General features: G+C 41.6%; 1 protein-coding gene across 1 annotated transcript in view; it reads right to left on the reverse strand.

Moving 5' to 3' along the window:
• Window positions 1–2,460: 2,460 nt before the first annotated feature.
• LOC124553758 (zinc finger protein 708-like) overlaps window positions 2,461–19,537 on the reverse strand; it is a 234,375-nt gene continuing 217,298 nt past the window's right edge. The window contains exon 8 of the mRNA XM_047127694.1: window positions 2,461–3,315. Within this exon, the coding sequence (XP_046983650.1) occupies window positions 3,234–3,315 (82 nt within the window). The 3' untranslated portion in view covers window positions 2,461–3,233. The remainder of the gene's footprint in view (window positions 3,316–19,537) is intronic.

The following is a 19,537-nucleotide window of genomic DNA, read 5'->3' on the forward strand; positions in this document are numbered from 1 at the left end:
TCCATTGTAAGTTCATATTTCTTACATATTTTCAAAATACATCTGGGGTACTATTGATTACTTCTCAATCCACTGCAGAAAAACAATAAATGATAAGTTTGTGTTTTACATTAATACGTCGGTTCAGCTGCCTATCTACAATGTAAGAGAGACTACAATTTATCGGTTTAGAAGGTCAGGCCTAAATCACCAGAATTATTGTACAAGAACCTCTAAAAATGATCAGTATAAAACATAAATATAAGCAATAAAAATATAATAATGTGCTTACTTCCGTTGTTTGATATATTTCTTAAGAAGATACGGTTACATCAGCGTCTACAGATAAAATACACTATAATGGAGTGGCATATGTTGTCCAAGAGTACTGACAGCATCACAATAACAGCTGTATGCATGCATGGCGTGTGTCCCTTCCCGAAACGCACATCCCACAGACAAAAACAGAACTCGAAGATTGCATACTATGGTGTAAACTTTTCATTTTTAATAGCGAGTTTGCGAACTGTTAAAATTAAAATGTATATTTAGATCAAAACCTAGCGTTAAAATAACACAGAAGGGAATATTGCTACAAAATACATGACATGTATTCGCATTTTCGAATATGGACAACCATCAGCTGTATAATAGGATGACGCCAATGAAAATTTGTACTAGGCTGGGACTAGAACCCGAATTTCCCGCCTATTGCGAGCAGTCGCCCTACCATCACGCAATCCAAGCATGACTCATGGCTAGATCCAAACTTCCATATGTCGTCGACCATGCATCAACAACCTGCACTTGTACATTCATTATGCATATTCGTCTACAGGAAAGATATTCACTGCATTGCCTGTTTCTCTGGACATGCTTGCATGTCCAAAGGAACTCTGCATCGTACTTCTAAAAACACAGGCACTGCGGAACTGTATTGCTATACAAGGTTGTATGAAATAATTAAAGTCTGCTGTCTATTTCGCTACGTAACAGTATAACTCAGTTACTAATATTGGAGTAATTTTACGTTACTGATAAATTATATTCAGTTAGTAACTGATTAACATGTAATTTTCATACAAAATCATTCATTCATTGTGTGGAGCTGAGAGGATCGTCAAGGTATTTGAGTGTTTTAGATGTGTAAACTGTCTTGTTTAGTAAAATACAGTATAAGTGAGGGTAATACATTGACGATCTCTTGCACATTGATTTCGTGAAATCAATAATTATGACAGATGGAAAAGTAACTTTGTTCCATTGTTAACTTAGACATCACTTTAAAGACATCTAAAGATAGTAATCGTTATCTATCAGCAACACTTAAGTCGACTAACATATCATACCTCTCCAGAGTGCAATTGGCCCATCACTTTTATAGTGACACACTCAACACACTTTACTGACTTGCGATCAAACAAACAACTCAAGAAATATTTCCAGCTTCTTCTCGTCTTTCTAATGCTGTAGTTAATGATTTGTGAAATACAAATGGAATACTCCTTTGGCAAAAATGTCATGGTTCCGCTTGGTGCAAAGTAACACAACCGTCTGGCTTATAGCCAAGATCAGATACCATGTTACAGAAATGTACCTCAGCTCAAAGCACTGTCAGAGAAACCTCTCACCACTACATAAAATCTGAAAACAAATACCTAAGTACCATGGTATACAATTAGTGTTCCCAAGTCAAAATTGATATAATCATTCATAAGCTTTGGCTTCAGACTATCTTTAAAATGGTATAATTATACGTTGAAATGCTACTCATTAACATTTAGCTTAAAATTAAATTCAAGTACAAATAATGTATATTTTGTGATAATATGCTCCAATGCTCGCTGCAAATAGCTACTTGTAACCTCTGAATGTTGACTGGGAAACCTAAAAGTTGCAATCAAAACTCTTAAAAATATTTTAACCTTGCCAAATTACTGGTTGGCAAAAATCTGTCATCAGTCTTATCTTACTAGACAACCTAAATCATATTAATAACTGAATACTCTGTACAGAATAGTTAATGAAATGTTCCACTAGTATACAATGTTCCACTAATATTTTCGTCATGCTTATTAATTACAGTCTCTTATAGAAGCATTTGCAGCAGACTCAATTTCAAAACTTCATCTTACATACATATACGATAATATTAACCAATCTCTGAATTATTTTCAACAAGAAAAGTTTAAATACGGTAAAAATCTATTTATTTTAGTCAAACAATGGGGAAAACCCATGTTTCTGTGTCCTTTCCTTGTTATCACAAATTTTACATTTGTGTACAAATATTATGGACTGTTCAAAACGCTTTAACGAGTGCACTGCCCATACAAAGTGAAATTATATAAATAATCAGTTGGTTGACACTTTAAATAATTAATCATGAAATCTTGACAAATGTGTAATGTAGACTACCTCATTGCAACAAACTTTGGGAAGGAACATTATCCATCAGTCTCAAGACGAAATATGTCAATGAAAAAAGATCAGTAACCGATTAATATGATTGAAGGCATGTAATTACAGTAGTTGCGGTAATGGTGGTGTTCACCATGTATTCACTTGAGTGTAAAAACATTCATGTTCCATTTAATAAGATTATGCTGAGACATAAGTTAATCTCTTCATGGCGATGGCAGACATGCGTACTGACAGCTCTTGGATTGAGGATGAGGCAGACATGTGGCTTCTACTTGTCTCTAGTATTGTGCTTTCAATTTGGTATAGCAGATACCTTTTCTCAGGTAACTGAAGACCGTCGTTTCACATGAAAGGGAAAAAAAAGTGTTCTAGCATTTCTTCGAATCACCCACTACTCAGGTTATTAAAGTTATTTTAAATTACTATACAAAATTAAGTGTTGTCTGCAGATGTATTCGCCTGCATAGGTACATAATAGTGGAATGACAATATGACAACTAGTAACATATGCGAAAATTGTCATAAACCTGACAATAAGACGATATAATGACGGTACCCAGACCACTACATTAAAATTTAGGCTTACCAGTGAGAGATCACACTGGTTTACTACAATCGAAAAGTACAATGTCTCATCATGCATATAATCATGTAACTTTTCTCGTTCTAGGTGTATTTGTGCCTCTGTCCATTAAACAGAAATAATGTTGTGGCAAGCAAGAGATGTTGGACATAACTTCCTTCTAATAAATGGTAGTGAACAGATAAGTCTTCCTGTCTGCCACTGGATCACATTGTGCAAATTTAAACTCATACCTCGGAGGCAATTACTAGACATCATCTGGTAGTTGCTGCTGTTTACTGCTAGCAAGTAGCAACTCCAACTTTCCAGTAGAAATCAGTAGCAACGACCTGAGAAAGAAAAACAAACTGACAGAGAAAAATTTGCAACACCAAGCGATAAGTAATGTAGAGTAGTGAAATCTCGGGAATACATTCGTCTAGGTAACACATTCAACTGATTGACACTGCAAGATCACAGGTTAAAGTAAGTGTCAGATAAGTTACTGCAGATGTAAAACACTACACGCTAATAGCCAGTGTCACTGCCAGAACGTTGTATGCAAGGATACAGAAGTGTATGCATTGTGTTGTACAGGTACCAGATGTCGGTTTTTGGGATGGAGTTCCATGCCTGTTACATATGGTTGGTCAATATTTGGATAGTAAAGGCTGTCCAATGGTGACCCATATGTGCTCGATTGGAGACATATGGTGATCAAGCAGGCCGACACAACATGTCGACACTCTGTAGAGCATGTTTGGTTACAACAGGTATATATGGGCGAGCGTTTTCATGTTGGAAAACATCCCCTGAAGTGCTGTTCGTGAATGGCATCACAGTAAATCGAATCATCAGATGGACGCACATCTATCAACTTTCGTTTATGTCGCACAACTCCGTTCTGGTGTTGCGACCAGTTTTCCATCAGTGTAATTGTCTTGAAGGTATACTATGCAATTTACATAGTCTGATGAGGTGGCAGACCTGACAACCTTGTATTCAACAGATTTATTTGGATAGGCTCAAGAGTAACATTCTGTGCCAAAATGTTGGATAAATAAAGGAAAGTATTGTGAATGTAAAGAAGAGGCACCAGCACACACTAGAAGCTTATATATATTTTAAGGAATTGGACCAAAATGCAATCTAATCCCAGCAGTTCTGTGTGCTGTGATAGTGGAAGTTTTGAAATAGGCAGTGAGCCATTCACATGTACCTGTTAAGTATGAAGATATTGGTTTGACAATGATATCAATCATCTCTCACAGCTCAGTTGATAGTGGTTGAAAATGAAGTTGAATCCTTCAGTATAAAAGTTCAAAATGTGCTATTAGGCTGCAAAAATTTCTGTATCATGACTAAGATGCAGTGAAAGAATGAAAGAATATCTTGAATTTTTCCTAAAAAGAGAAATTCAGTATTTCACACCTTATGGTATAAATTTTCAAATAAATGAACAGCCAATCATGTGAAGGGTGCGATTTTTTTTTTTTTTTTTTTTTTGCAATAAAAATACAGCCATGTTAATGTCTTGAAAGCATGTTAACATTTGTGAAAACTGTAATAGCTGGATGTGTGACATAGATAACTAAATATTAGAGTATAAGTAGAATATTATGTGAACAGTAAGTGATTTGAACATCTGAGAAATGATATTCACAGATATGTAACAGTGATTGCTCACTCCTTTTATTATAACACTAAGTCATCCCAAAACGTTAAATTATAATGCCTATGCAATTACAGGCCTAACCATTTGGAAGCAATGCAGTCGATACCTAAGTATAGCTGTGAGATGGACAGTTCATCCACAGCCGTTTCGTTTCCTACTTACAATGTTGGTGAAAACTAGTGCTAATCACTATGAGTCTGAAATGTTAGAAGAGCTCGCTGTTTGCCAAAACTGAAAGGAACAAGAGTAATTATTAGAAAACATTATGATCACCATCCCACTGGGACAGTTCCACAAAATAACTAATTACTTATGCCAGCAGTGGTATGCATAATTAATAAAGATATGGTTGCTTCTGATTACGTAACTGCAGTCAACAGCTTATGGTCTTGTAGTTAGTGTTACTGACTTCTGATCATGAGGCTGTGAGCTCAGTTTCTGGCTGGGCTGAGGATTTTATTTGCTTGAGACTGGATTTGTGTCCTTGTCATCATCTCTTCATGACTGATGCACAAGTAGCCAAAGTAATGTTAAATCAAAAGACATGCACCAAGTGGCTGAACATCCCAGCCAGCAGCCAGTAGGCAAGTGGCATAAATCAGCCAAGCGTCCTATGATTTCCCCAGCTGCACAGGTTCCATCACTGTCACATCCCTTTTCATCAAGAGCTACATGGAAACGATTATGAAACTCGTGTGACCTTCTGTGCATGGACATTAAGCGTGGCTTCATCACGACACAAGGTTTGTGATACATCTGGAATACCCTGTCTTACCTACCAATGCCAGGAAAACCGCCGAAACAAGCACTATTGGTCTGTCAGCAATCCCTGTTGGTTTTGATGGGTGGAACATCAGCATCCATGTAGTGTAAACATATGGTGTGACATAGTGAACGATCAGCTCATAGACAGAAAACAGAACATGCACAAGCATTGCAGTCTCCTAACAGACCATCTTCTATGCATGCTAGAAGACGTTCCTCAGCAGACTAAGAGGTACCTGTGGTGCCAATATGATGGCTGTGCAGCCCATAGTGTTCGAAGCACTACAGTATGTCTACACAAATTGTTTCCAAATCGTTGGATTGGACGCAAAGGATCTGTACCTTGGCTGGCCCATTCCGCAGATTTTAAGCTTGTAGGCTTTTTTTCTGTAGGGAAAGCTGAACTATGTTGTATATAAGGACATTCCAACTACACCTTATGATATGCAACAATGTATTTCTCCAGCCGGTTCATACATTGCTGAAATGCTAGCAAGTGTGCAGCAGTGGTTCCATGCCATACAAGAACCGCTTATTGCTGCGGCCAGTGATCATTTTGAATGCAACGTTGTTCTTTAGTGTGTGCTATCGCAGGTATTGTATAAGTGTCAGTGTGGTTCAGAATGGTTCAAATGGCTCGGAGCAGTATGGGACTTAACATCTATGGTCATCAGTCTCCTAGAACTTAGAACTACTTAAACCTAACTAACCTAAGGACATCACACACATCCATGCCCGAGGCAGGATTCGAACTTGCGACCGTAGTAGTCGCGCGGCTCCGGACTGAGCGCCTAGAACCGCTAGACCACCGCGGCCGGCTAGTGTCAGTGTGGATACGTTTCAAAATATGACATTCAACATAACTGGTGTACGCACTTTTGTTGTTCTTTAGTGTGTGCTACCACAGGTATTGCACAAGTGTTGGTGTGTGAACTGTGGTGTCACCGCCAGACACCACACTTGCTAGGTGGTAGCTTTAAATCGGCCGCGGTCTATTAGTACATGTCGGACCCGCGTGTCGCCACTGTCAGTGATGGCAGACCGAGCGCCACCACACGGTAGGTCTCGAGAGACATACTAGCACTCGCCCCAGTTGTACGGACGACTTTGCTAGCGACTACACGGACGAAGCATCGCTCATTGGCCGAGCAGCTAGTTAGCATAGCCTTCAGCTAAGTCAATGGCTACGACCTAGCAAGGCGCCATTAGCATTACATTGCATTTATCTAGAGAGAGTCTCACTTGTATCATCAAGAACGCTGTATACAAATGATGGATTAAAGTTAAGTATTCCAGCAGCTACGTACTTTTCTTTATAGCATTCATTACGTATCCTGTTTCAGACCTAACGCCCGCCTGCGGGAGTTAGCGCGTGCATCTTGGCCGCCTCTTTCATTTAGTGTGCGTAGTGTTGGCAAGTCTGCCGACACTGCATGAACTTTTTCAAAATATGATGTCTCGGAAACGACTTGCACTAGAATTTTGCAACGAACGCAGCTGACAGTCTAATTTACCCTAATTTTAGTTTGTTAATGTAAATAGGCATTGTTCCATTTAAGAAAGTGTATGTTTGCACAAAAAGTACATTTTCTGAGTATTATTACAGTCTGTTGGTTGTGTAACAATACGAGCCCCTTGCAACTGTGAAAACTACGCAAATAGCACTTTACACTTCCACAACATTTGCAGCACAAATTTTACATTATTCACCCTGTATAGACAATCATGCTTGTACTGATTCGTGTCTTTTATCGTACAATGTATCAGTTTCATTTTAAGTGCTTATAAAATACACTTATGTACCGCCATATACTAAATAAGTACATAAATTTATAATACTTCCTTACCATCTCAGTCACTTACAACACATTCACTTGCATCACATCTGTCACAACTTAAGTCCTAGTACTGCATAGGTCCACCTTATTTTATAACTCTTGCTTATTACAGCACTGGTGTCACCATATTCACTTTACTACTCCAAACATTCATTAGCCTTTCTCAGAACAATTTTAACTTCCTCCCTTCCCGTGACTGACCAGTAATTGCAGAGATATACACAGCCCTTCCAGCTATAACACCACATCTGTTCCACACCAAATAAAGTCTCAAACCCTTCCTCTTACTAGCTACCTGCAGTACCACCATCTTCTCAAAATTGGAAATTTGTGGCAACCACGAATGGGACCAAACTGATGAGGTCATCAGTCCCTAGGTTTACACACTACTTAATCGAACTTTAAGTAACTTACGCTGAGGACAATATACACATACACCCATGCCCGAGGGAGGACTCGAATCTCTAACGAGGTGAGCTGCGCAAACCGTGGCAAGATGCCCTAGACTGCGTGGCTACCTCACGGCGCCCATCTTCTCATTGCAGCATTCAGTTGCTCATACCTCTCCCACACATATCCTTCTTAAATAATATTCCGTCCTGCACCTTCTAAATACAGATTCATTACCTATAATTACTAGACGCTCTCAACATCATCATCATGTCAGAAAATTCGACTTTATCAACATCACCACTGAACAAAAGCATAAAAGGTCACTTTTTTGAAACCGCGCCGTTCTCCACCATTACGACGAAGACGTGTAAAATTTGGTCGAAGGTGTCTCGACCCTTCCTCTGTAATGTTCTAAAAGCGTGGTGCCCTGTGATGTCACCTTCAAGCTCGGTGACGCTTCAAAACAGCAATGTGTCGACATATGCAATGAAAGTCCTGAGCTCTGAAGTTCATGTGAGGTGTGCAGTGGATTATAAATTTCACATTAGCACCAAATTTCACCACAATTCTGCCAAACGCCGACGCGGACGTGTCACACTATGGGAAGGTAGTCACCTCCTCCACCTGCTTACTCACATCTCACCCCTTCACTTGATGCCTCTGAGATGGAAGTCATACTAGCGATGCCTGGCTTTGAAGTCATGTTGTTTTGTTATGGATGACAGAGGAAAAGATATCACACACATACGCTCAGATTCGACACGAAAAGGCCTCAGCAAGTGGCATACATGGTGTCAATGAAAGTACCACTTCCCTTGCGCCGTTCATTTTCAAAATTTCACGGTCGAAAATGACAGTTTACAATGTGATGTGCAATACAGCGAGGTTCTTGACAACCTTCTACACTGCCGATACCCTATGTCCAACATAAGTAATTTTTAGCTGTCTTGAACATGTACATTGGTATTTTTGTGTACAATTACTTATTTCCTTGTGGTATAGATATTAGTTGATGACTATACATCCGGGAGACAATAAATAACCTCCAGAGGTTGGTGATGGAAATTGGAGCGGATTATATTTGAAAGTTTAGTTCAACAGTGCGAAGATTTTCCGTTGCAGGTTCCAAAGATCTCTCTAATTTCCTCAGGTTTTCGGTGTTATTCCCAAGTCCACCTTCATCCATTTCAGTTCCTTTTGCCACTGTATTTTTGTGACATATTTTTCTTACAGTTTCGAATGATGCTTTAAATCTTTATTGTCCTGGCTGTCGGTCCTGTCATCCAGCTCTCTGTTAGGGTTTTTAATAGGAAACAATATGTCATGTGCTACAAACACTGCATTTTAAATGGTTCAAATGGCTCTGAGCACTATGGGACTCAACTTCTGAGGTCATCAGTCCCCTACAACTTAGAACTACTTAAATCTAACTAACCTAAGGACATCACACACATCCATGCCCGAAGCAGGATTCGAACCAGCGACCGTAGCAGTCGCGTGGTTCCAGACTGTAGGGCCTAGAACCGCTCGACCACCCCGGCTGGCTGTGCAATTTGCGCTCATTAGTGTAACTAGCACTTTTCTAGTTCTGTGTAGTTATCTCATTTCAATCAGATATTCAGAAGACTCCCCATGTTTTAACACTGAATAAATTTTCTCTCTCCTGGAGGTGGTGGTGGTTGTTGGATGTTTAAGGGGGACTAAACAGCGAAGGTCATCAGTCCCCCTCTCTCCTGGACTGCTGATCTTAGTGGTCCTGTTGATACATCATTGCCAGAACGAACCTAACTTGAACTTGATGGAATCGAACAAATCATCTCACCTAGCAGTGAAGATTCTGTTGGTAATGAGACCTCCTTAGAGGGGAGGAAGGATGATATCACCTTATGATACTGTCTCTTCTCATGTAGAACTATGCGTACAGGCAGTTGCCCTCACATCTTCAGCAAAGAGCTACAGATTACTGCTCACCCTGTCTGTTCTCTATGTATTAGAATATAAAAGAGTTGTCCTGTCACTCTTCCTGGGCCACGCCTGACAATATCCCTATTTCTGATGACGGTTCAATCCCGCGTCTGGCCATCCTGATTTAGGTTTTCCGTGATTTCCCTAAATCACTCCAGGCAAATGCCCGGATGGTTCCACTGAAAGGGCACGGCCGACTTCCTTCCCCATCCTTCCCTAATCCGATGAGACCGATGGCCACGCTGTCTGGTCTCCTTCCCCAAACAAACCAACCAACCAACCTATTTCTGATGAACTCTCGGCATCAAGGAGAACATTGTGAATTCTATTATAATACATGAGAAGTCTCTGAGTCATTCACGTATCTGTGAACCTAAACAGTATGCTCCATCCTTCATTAACAGTCTGCAGCGAGGCACTGTGTCACACACTTTCCGGAAATTTAGGGATACGGAATCTGCCTGTTGCCCTTCATCCATGGTTCATAGGATTCATGTGAAAAAATAGCAAGATGCGTTTCACACGAGTGATCCTTTCCAAGTCCGTGTTGATTTATGGACAGAAGCTTTTCCCTTTCACTGTATTCGAACTCGGAATATGTTCAAGAATTCTGCAGCAAAACAAAGTTAAGGATTGCAATCTGTAATTTTGCGGGATTCTTATTTTACCCTTATTATGTACAGGAGTCACCTGCGCATTTTTCAGTCGCTTGGGACTTCATGTTGGACGAGAGTTTCGCGATAATGCAAAATAATAAGAGGTCATGGCATAAATCGTTTCGTGGAAAAAATTGTCCAAAATAAGTAGCAGCGAAGAAGATTATTTCATTTTGGTTCACTGGCAGTGCTAACGCTGATTCTCAACATTGATGATGATCGAAAAGTACTTATGTTGTTGAGCCAGATTAATAAGTAGACTTTATCAGCATTGTAAACAAATTTAGTGGGCAGATTTGGCTATAATATTGTGAGTTATTTCAATAACACAGTGAGATATTTATAGCATTAAGAAATAGTTACAGGATTCTTCCTCAGGTATTTGTCATACAAGGATTTTGTTATACACTAATTATAACACCGTTAAAATAACACAACATTGTTCTCTGAATTTATATCACACATGAGCTGGTATTGCCTAGTAAATGCTAAACGGATTAAACTATGTTTGTTACAAATTCCCAAGGCCTAGATTATGGTGGTGTCATATGACAAACGTGTTTCGTTGTGAATTGGGTATCATACATCTCTTTCGCTCAGTATATGATGTGTACTCTAACTTAGCATGAAACCCTTTCCAGATACGTATCACCTAGTTCACTCCTGTCATTAAGAAATCTAATATTGTGACCGTTGACTGGATCCAGTTTTTTTTTTTTTCACTAAGTGAAGTCTCCAGCCTAATCGTAAATTAACAATGAAAAATTGCTGAAATACGTCTCACACAGTACTTTTTGACGTATTTGATCGCTATCCAAAATAGCAAAGGGTGTTTTTTCAGCCCCGCTGTTTCGTGCCCTCCTGTGGCGTTACCATGAACTGTGGGGAGAAAAGGAAGGACGGGAGGAAAGATGTTACAACATTGACACGTACAAGAATGTAACTGCATAGGGCCGCTATAAGACCCTTCCAGTTTGCCAACAACCTCCGTGCGACCCGAGAACCTTTGTTGTTCACTTTAAAGAGACTAAAATTAAACAAAGCTCCTGAATCCGATGGAATTCTTGTCAGCTTCTTTACAGAATTTGCCATGAAGTTACCTTCGATATTAAACATAAGATACTAAACATCCCTCAAACACAAAAAAATGTGCCTCTTGTTTGAAAGAAATTACATGTCACCCCATGTACAAGAATGGTAGCAGACGTGATATACAAAACTACCATTAAATCTCATTTATTCCGTATTCTTCCTTCATGATATTAATCCTAGAACCATCATAATGTATTGCATTTTACAATGATTTCTGTAATCGATTTTTACGTCTTGAACATTTTGATAAATTCTGATGAGCTGTGAAGTGTCAGAAGATCAGTAGCGTTTTCAGATGGTTAAATGTAAAATAAAATTTGCTTACGTTCATACAACTGTGAATACTTTAAGTAGCTGTTCTTTTAAATGAAACTTCCTTTAATCAATCTGCACAATTGTCTATACTTATACATGTATCAATGACCTCTAGGATAGCTCTGCATCCTATAAGTACTGACTGAACCATCCACTGCAGTTTTGACTCATATTATTTTTACATTGTCATGACTTGTTACAGTGCAGCAGAGTAAGAGGTATATCCTATTAATATTTTTTCTGTCTCCAGAATGACATTTTCACTCGGCAGTGGAATATACGCTGATATGAAATTTCGTGGCAGATTAAAACTGTGTGCCAGACCGAGACTTGTATTTGAGAACTTTGCATATCACGGGCAAGTGCTGTACCATCTGAGCTACACGAGCACGATTCACGACCCATCCTCACTGCTTTAATTCCGCCAGTACCTCATCTCATATCTTCCAAACTTCACAGAAGTTCCGGCACACAGTTTTAATTTGCCAGGAAGTTTCATATCAGCACACACCCCACTGCAGAGTGAAAATTTCATTCTGGAAACATCCCCCAGGCTGTGGCGAAACCATGTCTCTGCAATATGCTTTCTTCCAGGAGTGCTCGTTCTGCAAGGTATGCAGGAGAGCTTGTGTGAAGTTTGGAAGGTAGGAGACAGACTGCTAGCGGAATTAAAGCTGTGAAGATGGGTCGCGAATCGTGCTTGAGTAGCTCTGCTGGTAGGGCACTTGCTCGCGGAGAGAAAAGAACTTGAGTACGAGTCTCGGTCCGGTACACAGTTTTAATCTGCCAGGAAGTTTCAAATCGGCGTACACTCCACTGCAGAGTGAAAATTTCATTCTGCAAACATCCCCCAGGCTGTGGCTAAGTCATGTCTCTGCAATATCATTTCTTCCAGGAGTGCTAGTTCTGCAGGGTACACTCCTGGAAATGGAAAAAAGAACACATTGACACCGGTGTGTCAGACCCACCATACTTGCTCTGGACACTGCGAGAGGGCTGTACAAGCAATGATCACACGCACGGCACAGCGGACACACCAGGAACCGCGGTGTTGGCCGTCGAATGGCGCTAGCTGCGCAGCATTTGTGCACCGCCGCCGTCAGTGTCAGCCAGTTTGCCGTGGCATACGGAGCTCCATCGCAGTCTTTAACACTGGTAGCATGCCGCGACAGTGTGGACGTGAACCGTATGTGCAGCTGACGGACTTTGAGCGAGGGCGTATAGTGGGCATGCGGGAGGCCGGGTGGACGTACCGCCGAATTGCTCAACACGTGGGGCGTGAGGTCTCCACAGTACATCGATGTTGTCGCCAGTGGTCGGCGGAAGGTGCACGTGCCCGTCGACCTGGGACCGGACCGCAGCGACGCACGGATGCACGCCAAGACCGTAGGATCGTACGCAGTGCCGTAGGGGACTGCACCGCCACTTACCAGCAAATTAGGGACACTGTTGCTCCTGGGGTATCGGCGAGGACCACTCGCAACCGTCTCCATGAAGCTGGGCTACGGTCCCGCACACCGTTAGGCCGTCTTCCGCTCACGCCCCAACATCTTGTAGCCCACCTCCAGTGGTGTCGCGACAGGCGTGAATGGAGGGACGAATGGAGACGTGTCGTCGTCAGCGATGAGAGTCGCTTCTGCCTTGGTGCCAATGATGGTCGTATGTGTGTTTGGCGCCATGCAGGTGAGCGCCACAATCAGGACTGCATACGACCGAGGCACACAGGGCCAACACCCGGCATCATGGTGTGGGGAGCGATCTCCTACACTGGCCGTACACCACTTGTGATCGTCGAGGGGACACTGAATAGTGCACGGTACATCCAAACCGTCATCGAACCCATCGTTCTACCATTCCTAGACCGGCAAGGGAACTTGCTGTTCCAACAGGACAATGCACGTCCGCATGTATCCCGTGCCACCCAACGTGCTCTAGAAGGTGTAAGTCAACTACCCTGGCCAGCAAGATCTCCGGATCTGTCCCTAATTGAGCATGTTTGGGACTGGATGAAGCGTCGTCTCACGCGGTCTGCACGTCCAGCACGAACGCTGGTCCAACTGAGGCGCCAGGTGGAAATGGCATGGCAAGCCGTTCCACAGGACTACATCCAGCATCTCTACGATCGTCTCCATGGGAGAATAGCAGCCTGCATTGCTGCGAAAGGTGGATATACACTGTACTAGTGCCGACATTGTGCATGCTCTGTTGCCTGTGTCTATGTGCCTGTGGTTCTGTCAGTGTGATCATGTGATGTATCTGACCCCAGGAATGTGTCAATAAAGTTTCCTCTTCCTGGGACAATGAATTCACGGTGTTCTTATTTCAATTTCCAGGAGTGTATGTAGGAGAGCTTCTGTGATGTTTGGAAGGTATGAGACGAGATATGGGAGGAATTAAGGTTACGGGACCTGTCGTGAGTCGTGCTTGCGTAGCTCAGAAAGTAGTGCACGTGCCCGCAAACGGCAAAGGTCCCGAGGTCGAGACTCGGTGCGGCACACAGTTTCAATCTGCCAAGAACTTTCATTTTTTTTCTTTGTTTTTAATCTCTTATTGTAGTAGATATATACATTTTTTATTCCTTTATAGATTCCGAAGCTGGTCGTCGAATAGCCAAAACGAGTAAGCATATTCAAAGAACTTTGACATCAAAACAATTAAAAAAGAATTATGAACATTAATGTTAAGAACAAAATAGAACACCTTGAACGACTAGACGTAGAACGTTCACGTCCACAGGACAGGTACATAAGTCTTTTCTGCAGGAATGATTAGCATCTGAACAATGACAGTCCACAGGTCCAAGATCAACATCGATATTATGCCCCCAACACCACCCACTGGTAAAATGTACCTTTGGCTCACGTAGTTGCTATAAAACGAAGGTAATCGATCTGTATGACATGAGCAGACATGCAGGATACATTGATATGTATCCATGAATGCACCATCAAATCACTGAGCTTGAAAGATGGCTCATTATTGGCATGAGAGAATGTGTTGTATCCATCTGGGAAATTGCTGCTTCTGTGGGACGACGTGTTTCAGCAATTCAATGGGTGTGCACAGTGTGGTCCACGGAAGGCCATACAGCACAAGAAGATGCTTTAGGTCAGACCACCCAGACCACGCCTAAAGAAGATCGACATCTCATCTTTATGGCATTACAGGACAGATCTGCTCCCTCCTCAGCTCTGGTGCAACCGTGGAACACATCATACACTATCAAGAACGACAGTCCGTCGCCGTTTCTTATGGCATGGGCTATGTGCACACCGTGCACTTCTCCACCTAGCTTTGACGAATGTGCAAAAACATGCTAGACAGCAATGGTGTATTTAATGACGTCACTCTGAACAGGAATGGCATCAGATAATGTTTGTTTGAAACTGATGGCCGCATTTTGGTTGGCGACTAATACAGAGAGTGATATTATGTGCCTGCATCTGCACAGGACTCACAGCACCAACTCAAGGACTTATGGTGTGGGGTGCTATTGTGTACAACCAAAATCACAGCTGGTGCTTGTTCAGGGTACTGTGACCAGTGTGACCTACTTGAGTGACATCCTGTGACCTGTAGCTATACCCTTTTTGCGCAACATCCCAGAACCATTTTTCCACAAGACAATGCATGACCACATGTTGATGCACAAACATGTGCCTTGTTGGTGTCACAGAAAGTCCTTTTACCTTGGGCCGTCGGATCATTAGACTTGTCGCCAATATAAAATATGTAGGATATGGTGAAATGACAGGTGCAGCACTGTGACCCAGTGCCAACAATCATATGCAAACTTTCGAGCCAGGTGAATGCAACATGGAGGTTTATACCACAGGATGAAATCACGCATGATGCAAGTTATGAGGACCCCTGGCAGATCCTGTATCTGCTAGGTGACAAGACACATACTGAACTGAGGTGACTGAAATGCTAACCATTTCTTCAAAACATACTAATGTGCATGTACTGTGGAGATGAACACCCTATTCGAGCCAGACACAGTGTTCCGTTTTTTTTTCGACCATGAGTGTGTATTGATATTACTACCCATCTTAATTATTTTTCACGGTATGGGCATTTCATTGCCACCTGGCAGGGTAGCCAAGAGCACTAATGTGCTGTTTCCTGGACTCAGGTAGGCGCACCAGCCCCAGATAGAATCCGGCTGGCGGATTACTGACGAGGGCTGGTATGCCAGCCAGCCTGGATGTGGCTTTTAGACGATTTTCCAAATCCTGCTAGGTGAATACTGTGCTGGTCCCCACGTTCCACCTCAGTTACACGTCTCACAGACATTTGAACATGTTTGCACTATTTCATGGCTAACACTACACGCACACAGCTGGGGTACACTACTTACGTCCCAGGAGGGTTTGGATGGCAGCACGAAGGACATCTAGCCACCCTCTGCAAGTAACACTGCCAAATCCATAACAACAATGGCCGACCCCGCGATAGCGCAGGACAAGGCCCAAAGAAAGAAAGGGCATTTGATTTCCCTTATTTTCACTAACATCATTCGTGTTGCTCTTTTTACTCTATGGCAACAGTCCATAAACCATAAGTCCTAAAATGGCACAGGAAGTTATAACAAAATTTCATTAAACGCCCATATATCGGTGAAAAAATGCTACTTACTTGCCAAAACGATGTCATCATACTCTATACTCTGACATTAGTTTATGAAAATGAATTATTACTGTCACTACTAATTAACTCATTAATGTTGTTTTCACTGTTAACAACACTTCCATATGTGACAATATCATCACCAGCATTTTCATTAACTGAACTCATCTTGCCTGACTGGCAATAGCAGTTACTTATAAAACATCCTTTAATAAGCTTGTAAGTATAACTTACGTTAATCACTGCAAAAATCATTCGCCATTTCTACTAACCTGGCTACACCCCCGGTAGTTGCCAGTAGTCTGCCTACTGCTACTGTCCACAGTCAAAGTCACGCACGCTGTCTGCCAAGAGCCGCCATTGCCACCAAGCTGTCACAGCGTCACGGCGATTTGATTTGTCAGCTGGATCACCATTAGCCGACGGTAACACTCCTCTGCTGTCGCCAATCTCAAAGCTGTCTGCACCATCCAATGATCACGTTGTCTTCATTTCCCCAGCTTCACTTGTAGTTTTCACACCATCATCAGATTAACAATGTGTCAATAAACATTCATTCGCACAGTTCCTACTCTTCTGGCCATTAAAATTGCTACACGACGAATATGAGGTGCTACAGACGCGAAATTTAACCGGCAGGAAGAAGATGTTGTGATGTGCAAATGATTAGCTTTTCCGAGCATTCACACAAGGTTGGCGCCAGTGGTGACACCTACAACATGCTGACATGGGGAAAGTTTCCAACCGATTTCTCATACACAAACAGCAGTTGATAGGCGTTGCCTGGTGAAACGTTGTTGTGATGCCTCGCGTAAGGAGGAGAAATGCGTACCATCACGTTTCCGACTTTGAGAAAGGTCGGATTGTAGCATTGCGGTTTATCGTATCGCGACATTGCTGCTCGCGTTGGTCGAGATCCAATGATTGTTGGCGGAATATGGAATTGGTGGGGTCAGCAGGGTAGTACGGAACACCATGCTCGATCCCAACGGCCTCGTATCACTAGCAGTCGAGATGACAGGCATCTTATCCGCATGGCCGTAACAGATCGTGCAGCCACGTCTCGATCCCTGAGTCAACAGATGGGGACGTTTACAAGACAACAACCATCTGCACGAACAGTTCGATGACGTTTGCAGCACCATAGACTATCAGCTCGGAGACCATGTGACCCTTGACGCTGCATCACAGACAAGAGCGCCTGCTATGGTGTGTTCACCGACGAGCCTGAGTGCACGAATGGCAAAACGTCATTTTTTCGGATGAATCCAGGTTCAGTTTACAGCATCATGATGGTCGCATCCATGTTTGGCGACATCACGGTGAACGCACATTGGAAGTGTGTATTCGTCATCACCATACTGGCGTATCACCTGGAGTGATGGTATGGGGTGCCATTGGTTACATGTTTCGGTCACCTCTTGTTCACATTGACGGCACTTTCAGCAGTGGACGTTACGACCTGTGCCTCTACCCTGGCTCGATCCCTGCGAAAGCCTACATTTCAGCAGGATAATGCACGGCCACATGTTGCAGGTCTTGTACAGGCCTTTCTGTATACAGAAAATGTTCGACTGCTGTCCTGGCCAGTACATTCTTCAGATCTCTTACCAATTGAAAATGTCTGGTCATTGGTGGCCAAGCAACTGTCTCATCACAATACAACAGTCACTACCCTTGATGAACTGGGGTATCGTGTTGAAGCTGCATGGGCAGCTGTACCTGTACACGCCAACCAAGCTCTGTTTGACTCAATGCCCAGGTGTATCAAGACCGTTATTAAGGCCAGAGGTGGTTGTTCTGGGTACTGATTTCTCAGGATCTATGCACCCAAATTGCATGTAAATGTAATCAAATGTCATTTCTAGTATAATATATTTGTCCAATGAATACCCATTTATCATCTGCATTTCTTCTTGGTGCAGCAGTTTTAATGGCCAGTAGTGCAGTAATAGTGAATATTCCATATCAGCCCACAATAAATATCCTCCATTAATGTTTGCTGTCTATTACTGACATCAACATATGTCACATTCAAAGATATTCAATGTCAGTGTTCATAACAACATAACCCTTAGTACCAGTCCAAGTTCAAAGTTTCTCCTAATGTTCAATGTTCAACATAATCAACTCTGCCTCTTGTTTTATTAGTCATTCGAAACGATTCCTACTATAGCAACTACGAATTCTTCAATGGCAATTTACAAAGTTCACATGTAGTACTTATTATACAAAATGTTTCCTGCCATACTAATAATTTACGGTTCACAGGCTATATTCAAATTCAAAGACAATATTCACTGCTCAAATACTTCTTGCAATATTAATTACATATTGTTCAATGGCTAATTTAAAAATGCACTCATAAAATCCACTGTCCAAAATGTTTCCTGTTACACTAATTCAGTTTATTTACGGTTTCCAAATTTCACGCATAATGTTCACTATCCAAATATGTTCTGTCACATTAATCATTCACAGTCGGTTGGCTGTTGTTCCCTAGAAATGGATGCCAAGTGTAGCAGTATTTTGTGTTTCTGACTGGTCAGTTTAAGCATTCAATGATTGTCAATATTATATAAAATTGTAATTAAAATGTCAGCTTGATTTTGGGATTGCTGAAATTATGTTAGGAAGTTGTCAATGTGGATAATATCGACAGTCTAGTTGGAGGCATATATATAAACATTTTGACAGTTAATATTGTTGAAGAAAGTTATGTGTTTTCTGAAAAGGCTCATAGTTTGAAACACTACATTCTCTGTATATTCCGGTATGAAATGGACCCTAATCATATCTCTATTGCCACACTCCATGCACACCTGTCATTTTAAGGAATAGGAATTAATACTGATTTTAAACCTTTGCTGGCATATGACAGTGAAATGATGTGACAGACAGTATTAATGATAAGCTCACACTCTTTGCGGATTATGTAGTCCTCTATAAAGTTGTACTATTTTTAAAATATTAACAAATATCTAGTCAGAATGTGATAACATATCAAAGTTGTGCAGAGATTGGCAACTTGTTTAAATGTACAAAAATTTAAATCTGTTAACTTCAAAAAATTCAAAAAGCAGTGTCCTATGATACAATAGGAATAAGTTTTTCTAGGAATTGGTCAACTAACAGTAATACCTGAGTGCAACAAATTTATAGGAATATGAAATGAATTGGTTACAAAGGCTCAGTTATAGGTAAAGCACATGGCAGATATCCACTCACTGACAGGACACATACA

The sequence above is a fragment of the Schistocerca americana genome, chromosome 11, assembly GCF_021461395.2.
Source record: "Schistocerca americana isolate TAMUIC-IGC-003095 chromosome 11, iqSchAmer2.1, whole genome shotgun sequence".
In the NCBI taxonomy this organism is placed as follows: Eukaryota; Metazoa; Arthropoda; class Insecta; order Orthoptera; family Acrididae; genus Schistocerca; species Schistocerca americana.